Below are 10,561 nucleotides of genomic sequence, written 5' to 3'. Positions count from 1 at the left end.
TTGAACACATAGGAGCAGATGAGATCACCAAGTCTAAATGGAAGAAAAAAAGAGGCTTGGGGGAGATTTTTGTGTTTAGGGGTGGGAACTGATATTAATGAAAGGAGACTTAGAAGGAACAATCAAATAGGTCATATTTAGTTACCAAAAGAAAACAGTGTTACAGAAATTAAGGAAAGAAAACATGTCAATGATAAAGCTACAGAAAAATCAAATCAAATGAGAATGAGAAAGAGAACATCTCTAATTTGCAAATTAAGTCTTTTCTGGGCTAATGACCTTGTGGAACCCACATTTCTATAAGTCCTGTTTGCATGTCACCCTGACTTCCACATCACAGAGGATTATTGTTAATAGGATTTTCTACTTAGAAGCTAGGAGCATGTCTCATCCCATACCTGCACAGTGTCTTCTTATAGAAGAATATGGGCCCAATTTGTCACTTTTTCTTTTTAGTCTTGGTCTTTTTGGAGGCAAACCCAACTTACCCTGCATGCAATCCAGAATGTATATGCTCAGATGCCAGCTTTGGCAGGTATGGAATGTTGGCAGTGTCCCCAGGAGCTCCCAGGAGATTGGTATTTACTTTAGGAATACTATGGTATGAGAGTTTGGGGGTATTTTGTAAGATATGATCTAATATCATATTAATTATTTATTTCAGTTAATGTTACAGTCTTTTTTGTGGTTGCTGATGGTGACTTCAGGTGGAAAGGGCCAGCAGACATTTGGAGATGAGAGGTTACTGTTTAGGAGATATATTCAAACTGGATATATGGAATTAAGAATATCAGAATCAAGGTGATCACTGAATCCATGGTAATAGATGCGATCACCAAGTATAGATAGAGGGGGGAAAAAGAGCCTTGGGGGAGATTTCTTTTTTCTTCTATGTTTAAAAATGAGATTAATATTGGCTGGAAATTTTCATAGGAAATATAACAACATTCTTCTTTTCCAAAGTATTCATTTTTCCTTTGAATCTTCTAATATATAGTTTGGGGACTGTGATGAAATTGTGGTTGAGGAGGTACTAAGAAGGAACATTAGAACTTAAAGGATCATAAATCAGACAGTTTATTATTCTCAGACAAGGAAATGCATGTGGTTCCCTTGTCCTTCAGTTGCATCAGTAGCTTAGGCATAATATAGCTTAGGCTATGTACTCTAATAGAGAGCCCAGATCTAGGTTTCTGCCCTTATATCTGATTGTTATGGTGGGACAGTTTTATAGGACTGAGTAGGAGAAGGACTTTAGGAGTTATCAATCAGTGGGTTGGATTGTCACCCCATATTCTCCCCAAATCAACTACAAGGACATTGTAATTAGTAACAATTGCTAACCTTACATATCTGGAATTGATGTAATTTCCTAAGATAGTAGTTTGCTAATATGATAATCGTAACCCTAAATGTAGCTAAACAAGCCAGTTGTTGGGTATACAGGAACTTTTTGGTATATAGATGGATTAAATTGTTGAACATAGAGTCCCTTTTATCAGATAGGACCTAGCAATAAATGTCTTCACAGGGAGAACGGTTGTATAAATGCAAAGAAAACTGGATTTGGACTTGAATCATGACTTGGCTATTTATTAATATGTGTCCTTAGGTAAATTACTCTCTGGGCTCAGTTTTCTCTTCTGTAAGATGAGAGGAAGTTGGACTAGACATTCTCTAATGTAACTTTCAGGTAGGAATTCTATGTCATTTTAAAAACTTACTGATTTTTTCTGCAGGTCCCTGCTGTGCATGGATACTTCTTTGACAAAGATCCTAGGAAACATCCCCGAAGATACCAAGAAACTTAGAATAGAAAACTCTCACTTAACTGAACTGCCTTATGGGTCTTTTCCTAACAACAGTGCCTTGGAATTCCTTTGGCTCAACTTTAATAATATCACAGTGATTCACCCAGGAGCCCTGGAGCATCTAAGAGACTTGAAAGAATTGAGGCTGCAGGGGAACATGTTGTGTACAGTACCATGGACAGCATTCCAAGCTACTCCAGTTCTAAACATCCTTGATCTCAAACACAACAGACTTGATGTTCTACCCAAGCAAGCACTTCAGTATTTGATTAACCTTACATACTTAGACTTGTCCTTTAATGAACTTACGGTGGTTTCTGTGGACGTCTTCATCCAGTGGCCCATGTACCAGAGGAGTCAGCAACACATCAGTGGGGCTGAAGGCATTTCCAATGTGGTGTTGGCTTTGCACAATAATCCATGGATGTGTGACTGCCATCTAAAGGGGCTGGTTCAATTTTTCAAATTCATCAGACCTCCTGTAATACTAATGAACTCCTACCTAATGTGCCAGAGTCCTCTGTCAAAGGCAGGGCAATTTTTTTATGAAGTAGAGCTCACTAGCTGCATGAAGCCAAAGACTTCAACTCCTAATTCTAACATCACTGTCCAAGTGGGACTAAACATCACTCTAAGCTGCCTGGTGCAGGCCAGCCCCTTACCAAATATTATATGGACTTATCCACTGAAGAAGTTGAGGGAATTTGATGGTAAGCCATGATACTTCCTATTTTTTTCTGTCAGGGGAAAGGGAAGGCTCTGCCTAGTTCTGTGGATGTTTGGAATAATACCAAGTGCGGAAACTGCCTGATGGACAAGATAATTATTGCTTAGGCTTGAACTTAGATGCAGGAAGTGATAATCTAAGATATTTACACTTATGGAGTGGAGCAAGGTTTACTAAAGGCAGTGTCAACCAGAAGACTCATTAACTGTAGGTACTTTTCACTGGAGAGCTGGGGCAGGCAGCCTGCTTAGGAAGATAGTTAAAATAATGACAGAATTTATTCTATCTCCCTTCTGTGACTAGTTACCACAGAGGGGACAAATATAGTAATGCTGGGTTTGGGGATTTATCACTATTTCAAATGAAAACCTACTTCCTAAGCTTTCTTCAGAACATCTGAAGAAAAGCAGCTCAGGCTAAATAGTGTATGACTGCCAGTCTTTGGTGGAAGAGACAGGAGGTGGAGGAATGTGATAAACAACACTGAAGCAAAAGAGCAAAATATAAAGACTATATGCAAGTACATGTCTTGTACAAAGAAGGAAAAATAGAATTAATACAAGATTTGCATGTTTTGAGATGATTCACAGACCAGTAATACAACTACTTGTCTTTCCACTCAGAAATCAGTTTAAAATTATACATAGAGTATTTACTGTAAAGTGATCATAGATGTGCATTGGGAGCTAAGACTGGTTTAGGATGCAATGCTAGATGTGGAGTCAAGAAGTGTCAAGTTCAAATTCTGCTTAGATATTTACTAGTTAAAATACTTTGAGGGCTCTAGACAAATCACTTAATATTTCTGAGCCTTCATTTCCTCATCTTTAAAATGGTGATAATAGGAGCAACTACCTCACAAGGTTATTATGAGGATCAATGAGATGTTACACACATATATTTACATATATATTCCTTTATATATATTTATGCCTTTTCTTCTCTTCCTCTTATCTTCCTCCTGTTTTTTCTTTTCCTTTTTGACCTCTTCTTTGATTTTTCCCCTTTTCTTTTTTCTTTGCCCCCTATTTTCTCATATAATCTTTACATACTTTTGAAATACTTAGCTATATTTAATTGTCATTGATGCTCTAAAATGGATGTACAAAAATATCTAGAAGGTAGGGCATGTATATTCACATATCCCCTATATATGTATGTGTACATATGAACACATTGATTTTTATACACTGTACAAACTACATATAAAGTCACACAGAAAACAACAGGTTTCATGCAAAGTCAGAGCTATTTCCCAGCCTTCAAAGACTCCTGTTCAGAGGATTCTGGCCTTTGTTCTTGATTTGACAGATTTGTGCTTGTAATTCTTCATGCTTATGTATTCAATGAACCTGGAAACAATACATCCTTAGCCTGTTGCTTTACAGTATCTAGAACATCTGAGTGAAACCTTTAAAATTCATTGTCCTTCATGTTTGGTCTAGATAATGCTGGATATATGGGTGCTTGGAAATATACCTATACTTGACTTTTCTCACTTTATATCCTCGTGTTAGGCAGATAGAGCCTTATTTTAGGATTCTGTGTCAATTAATCCACTAACAAGCATTTATTTAATGTCTATTAAAAATGAAACTATCTCTTAGGGGTTTTTTGAGGCTCAAATTAAATACTGGATGTAAAGAACTTTGCAAAGCTTAAATACAATATAAATGTCAGTTGTTATTATTAACCTGCATTCACCATGCCTTCAGTCTAGTGATGACTTCTTTCCTTGATCCTTCTATTGTACTCCTACTGAACTCAAGCAATATTTATAGAGCTGTACAAGGGGTGTGCTAGTAAATGTTTAATGCAGAGGGCTCTCTGGAGAAAAAGTATGTACACATTTTAAAAAGTTTAATCTGCATTATTAACATTTTATTAAGCCTAGACAATCAAACCCTCCCAAGGTATAAGCCCTAATTTGTATATGATTTTGGAGCTGTAAATGTTCACACTGAAAATTTAACAATAGAGCTCTGGAAAGGCTTATTAGAGCTGGCTCCAGAACACTCCTACAGTTCCTGCTCTCAAGAAATTGTATTAAAAAAATGAAACTATGGAGTCACAAAAAAGAAATTATATTCTATAGGGGAAGACAAAATATTCCTTTATAAGTATGGAACACACACACATATATACATACATACATACATACATACACACATACATATGTATATATATATAATGAATAAAAGGTAATTTTGAGATAGGAAAGGTCCTGACAGCCAGCTGGGGTGATCTGGAAAGACTATGTGGAACAGAAGGTAGCATTTGAGTTGAAATTTGAAGGAAACTTAATAAATAAAATTTTTTATTTATATAATATATAATAATAATAATAAAATAAAAAAAATAAAAAAGAATTCAGATAGGAGTGAAGAAGCAGAAGTAGCTGAAAAAACAGGAATTCATGGTTCACCAGAGTCTGTTTTGGAAAAACATGGTTAAATTATCTAGATCTTCAGACTTTTGAAATATTTCTAGGAATCGGTTTCAGTTCTCTAGTTAGGACAGGTAGTATCTTTGCTTTTCTAGCCCATAGATAAGGATAACCAACTTGGTGACATGACTTTTTGTTTGAGGGGTGAGGGATAGCACCATATCTCATAACCCAGTACAGTTGCTTATAATCATAGAGATAGGCTGAATCCAGGACTGTGTGAGCATCAGTGCACCAGCAATGATGTTTGTTTTCAAAGTTTTGATCTTCCTAATTTTATTTTTTATCCCCAGTATCTACCTCTCCTACTGGGGAAGACTCTATCCAGTCTGAATTGGTGATCCCCTCAGCTCATCTGACAGATAGCGGCAACTACTCCTGTGTGGCCACCAACTCCATGGGCAGCAGCTCTATCCCCATCTCCCTCCGTGTTCAGCCTCGTCAGGCTGTGCCCTCTTCCTCTTCCTCTTTGGCTTCCTTGGAGGAGCATTCTTACATTTACATGAGTATTACCAAGCAGACTGTTTATGGAATTGGGCTAGAATGGTATGCAGTGACAGACAACCCTTCAGAGACCTGGTTCACACTCTACTTTGGGATATACGAAGCTATCAAGAAGGAAATGATATCTATTGGCCCTGGGATCAATACTTACTGGGTGAATGATCTGCTTCCAGCCACAAAATACGAGGCATGCATCAGCTTACAGAGCCAGCCACCCCGCAAGGATCAGTGCATTGTCTTTGTAACAGGTAATGACATCAGTGAGCTAGAGAAGAGGGAGAAGATTATCCACATCATTGTTGTGGTATGTGCTTTGGTCCTGGCAGTGCCTGTAGGCACGTATGTCTGTACCTCTGAGGCCCATTTTGGTTGCTTGGGCCACTGTTTGAACTGCTGTCCCCAGTGGAGGAATGGATCGAGATGCCGTGGCACTGTCATAGAGAGCAGGAATACCATGTTCAACAACCTGGCAAGTGGAATTGAGGAGAACCTCTCTCTTGGGGATATCAGAGAGGATCAGAGATGGAAAAATGGGAGGGAAACTGAGAATCAAAATAGTGTTCACCTTTTCTAGCTAGACTAACTCCAAAGCAGGTTGACTTGGATCCTATCAGTCAAACCACCAACTGGGCAAGGCAACGTCCTCTTCCTGTGAACTCTATGGTTTCTCTTTGGTCTGGAAATATTGTTGAACCACCAGAAGTTGAGCATGTTTCACCTTCTAATTGTAAGCTCAATATTCTCAAGGAAATTGTCAATATAGCAATGAGATCTCTAATCTATCCATGCCTTCTCATCTAAGTGACTCTTGTCCATTCCTTCCCAAAAAATCTCCATTAGCGATCTACTCATTGTAGGTCTTTTAACATAAAGTGAGTACTGTTGTCTTCTTTATAAGGCTAGCAGGAAGCAGTCTTGTCTGTGATACAAATGATCTGGGTGCCATTCTCCAATGAGTGAGAATATCACTCAGAGAAATACTTAATTGTCCTCAAAGCATAGCCCATTTAGAGGTCTTTGAGGATACCTTTGGTCATCACACCAACACATTCCTTGTAGTCTGTTTGTTAGAACATTTCTTAAAGTATGTAAAGGAAGCAACTATCATTAGTTTCACCAATGGGTCGTGTGTTGGGGGGGGGAGTTAGTTCTTCTGTACAGTGCTTTTCTGAAATTCTATTATTCATTAATGCCACCCTGTAAATAATCCTGTAAGTAATGCCATCCTGAATGCATATAGGGCCATTTTGTAAGCATAGTGACTCCCTTATTGCTGCTGAGGGAATGGAGAATGTTCACCACTCTTTGGGTAGACAATGTTGTGATGGATTGCAAAAGCTACAAAACTCCATGCCCTATGTCTTCTTACTAGGACTATGTTTTAAGGATGTCATTGAAAGGAAAAACATGACTTATTTGTTCCAAAATATTCATAGCAGTGTGATTTCAGAAAAAAGCCATAGGCATAATGATTAGTGAATTGCTGGCAAATTGTGGTACATGAACATAATAGAATTTTGTTTCACCATATTTATTGACTGACCATTATAAATGTCAGTATTTGACAGATTGAGAAACATGCAGGCATCCATATTAAATGATATATAGTGAAGAAAGCACAGTCAGAATAGTCACATACACACTGTAACTATGCAAAGACCATAGTAGATAGAGTACTAAAATTCCAGAAAAAGACCCAGAATAAAAAGTTCAAAAGGGGACATACAAATAAAAAAGATGTCATTATTTTGCTAAAGCAAATATATATTATTAAAGTTGTAAATAGTTTGGAGCTTATATTTTTCACTTGATCACCTTTTATTTTGTTGATCTGAAAGTTTTTGTTGATGCTCATCAAATTTAGTATTAAAAATTAAAACAGTGATTGAATGAAAAGATGGTAGCAATAATTATGGAATTCAGGTGTACCTATCCTTGACAGGAAATGACAACTATGATAAGATAAAGAAACCTTAGTTTTGACATGTGTGGTGAAAAATGATTATAAGTCCTGCCATCAGGGAGACAGACTTGGATCTCATAAACTGCAGAAGGTCAAGCTGATTGGACGTCCATGCCAAAGTTTATGGTTAGCTCCTGAGAGTGGGGGTCCACCAGGTTGCTTAAGGAAAGGCAAAACAGCCTAGGTTGGGAATGAAACATTTCAAACCTCCAGTGATGAAGGCACCAGGGGATGCCTCCATACTTTCAGTCTTGGTGAGATAGAGAGATCTGCATCAAGAACATAATAAGAAAGTTATGATTTTCCTGTACCCTCCTCAGATCTGGATCTGGAGTGTTACATTCAGTTGCGGGAGCTTATGTTTTAGAATAATGATAAACTGGAGAGTATCCAGAGGACAATCAGAATGACAAAAAGCTTTTAGATTATGCTAAGTGAATATTGGTTGAAATAATTGGGGAGGCTTAGTTTGGGAAAGAGAAGACTTAATAGTGAAACAATGGCTTTCTTTCAGTATTTCAAGGTCTGTCATGCATAAGAGGGATTAAATTTGTTCTGTTTGATTACAGAGGGCAGAATTCGGAGTAAGGCAGGTTTTAGCTTGATGTTAAGGAGAGACTTCTTCCTAACAAGAATTATCTCATAATGGAAGGCTGTTTTGGAAGGCAGTGGGTTTTGCCATCAATGGTGATTTTTGAACAAAAACTGGATGACTGTTGGTTGGAGATGCTGTGAAGAGGACTCTTGTTCAGACATAAGTGGGATCACAAAATCTCTCAATTTGTCAATTCTCATTTTTCATTTATGAAATTGGTCTAAAATCTTATTTATGTAGATTTGGATATATATATATTTCTGAACACATACAGAAAATAAATATATACATGAAATGCAATTTTCTTATAGGATATACATATAAAAATATAGTCATGTACTATTCACAGGTAAATTACTGAGTTGAATATATTCACCTATAAGACACTCATTGATGTGTGTATAAATGTATTTTCACCTAGATTTGGAGATTTATATATCTATATGTGTGTTTACTTTTTCAAGAATACATTTCCTTATCAAGGATTCAATAAAGACCATATAAAATCAATGGTTTATATTTGTATGTTTGTTGGATTTTTGCCTTTTAAGGAGAAAATATGACAGTAAAAATGTCTTCAAAATCCATTATCCATGGATTCTCAAACATTTTTATATGCATAGAATTTACAGATGGAAGGTACCATGGAGATCACATGATATAACTGCCTCATTATATAGATGTGAAAAATGAGGCCCAAAGAAGAAAATAGATTTTATCCACAATTACATGTGTAGTAAAGGACAGAACCGGGATTTAAATCCATTCTTTTATGCCATTATACTCTATAATGCACATTGTTCCACATGTTCACACTCAGTCACAAGTCCACACACGTTTGCACATATATACTTGTCTCTTTTTCTCTAACCATTCATCTACCTATCTCCTACCTATCCATCCATCCATCCATCTATCCGTCTGTCTATCTATCTATCTATCTATCTATCTATCTATCTATCTGTCTACTTATCTATCTAGTTTTAGGAAGTGAAGATTACTTTATAAGATAAGTATTAGACCCTGAAGTTCTCCTTCAGCTGAATTACCAATCATTGAAACTCTGCTGCAGAAAGTGCAACTCTGACTGTTCATATATTCTGAATGCCAAATGCATGATTTCCTAAAAGACTATTTTACAGAGAACTTGCATAAGGCAAATGCTTGCAAAGAGTTCAGAAGAAGCAATACAAGAACCTTTCAAAGTTTCTCTGAAGAATTTTAATATCAATTATGTTCTTGTCATGCACTTTGAACCACTTCATCTCCTCATTGTTTCCCAACACAAATGGCATAATGAACATTTAAATATTAATGTTTAATTGACCAATGTTTCCTTTTTCAGGGTTTAAGGCAATTGTATTCTCAAAGACAGATTTGCAGAGTATATTTGTCTGATCATGAAAATCTATTATTTTATTCCCTCTTGTCTATAGCTGTTGCTTGTGATTGTTTCTTTAGTTGTAAGTTTGCAGGGTTCAGTATAATAACTATGATTGGGTGCTGTGATGTGAAGGAATCATATTTGTCTTCCTTTTGATTGAGATTTGTTGAAATCCCCTAAGGTCTGTGCTGTGGGGTGGGCCAGCCTCCCACAGGGGATGGGGTCTTGGCAGTGGAAAGGTGCCAATGGAATAATGAATGGGACACAGGTTTCTACAGGTTTCATAGGATAAAATGCTCTGCCTTGGCTGAGGCTTGGCTTTATTTTATACCCTCATGATCACACATCTACTTGGCACACAGTTTCATTCTCAACATACATGTTTCCATAGAACCTAACAACAGATGTGAAGCCCAAGGAGATAGTCAACAAAACATTGTTGCTAAATGCAGGGTGAGAGGGTAGAATCAACATGACCCAGATATAGGTTGGGGAATTCAGAGCATAGATTTGCCAGAAGTTTTTATGCCTAGAAAAGAGGGTCCTATCTAAATGGGTATATAAGAATCCTTAGGTTTAATTTTGTAAGTGGGATCTCCTGTAAATATTCTGGGGGGACAGAGTGGGACACCTGTATTAACCCTGCAAGCATGTTGCTCTCATCTATTTTTCCTGGGGCTAAGTAAGAATAATAATCATAGCAATTCCAATAATAAGGGGACATTAAGTCACTTGGGGGGGTTCACTGGGTGTATCCATCCTTCCTAGGGGCTGCTTTGTAGTCCCTGGTTTCTACATGTGACTGTGTCAAACAGTGTGGTCTTTGATGGCTCCTGGAAGGTCTGGGGCATGGATAGTGACTCACACAAATAATTTTGAGTTCTGATGGACTTGATTGTGTTCCAAGAACAAGGTGTTGAAAAGACAAATGTGTAATTTCAGAGTTGGCAAGACCTTAGAGATCAACCAATCTGACTTGTACCTGAATGTAATTCCACAATTCTTATCTCTTCCCGTTGCCTTTAAACAACTAAGAAATAGTTACTCTGCCTCTGTGAAGACTTACAATGAAAGAGAACAATCCTTTTTGAGGCAGTCCATTTTCCTTTGGGTAGCTCAAATTCTTAACAA

At 37.2% G+C, this 10,561-nt stretch overlaps 1 protein-coding gene across 1 annotated transcript; it reads left to right on the top strand.

Annotated features, from left to right (window-relative positions):
• The first annotated feature begins 929 nt into the window (after positions 1 to 929).
• LRIT2 (leucine rich repeat, Ig-like and transmembrane domains 2) lies at positions 930 to 8,535 on the top strand. The gene is made up of 2 exons (XM_056800217.1): positions 930 to 2,521; positions 5,278 to 8,535. Exons 1-2 carry the CDS (start codon positions 1,753 to 1,755, stop codon positions 6,060 to 6,062), a joined length of 1,554 nt encoding a protein of 517 aa, XP_056656195.1. The 5' UTR covers positions 930 to 1,752; the 3' UTR covers positions 6,063 to 8,535.
• Positions 8,536 to 10,561: the final 2,026 nt, after the last annotated feature.

The sequence above is a fragment of the Monodelphis domestica genome, chromosome 1, assembly GCF_027887165.1.
Source record: "Monodelphis domestica isolate mMonDom1 chromosome 1, mMonDom1.pri, whole genome shotgun sequence".
Classification (NCBI taxonomy): domain Eukaryota; kingdom Metazoa; phylum Chordata; class Mammalia; order Didelphimorphia; family Didelphidae; genus Monodelphis; species Monodelphis domestica.
The sequence above is the reverse complement of the archived record's forward strand: the minus strand, read 5'-3'. Positions and strand labels throughout refer to the sequence as shown.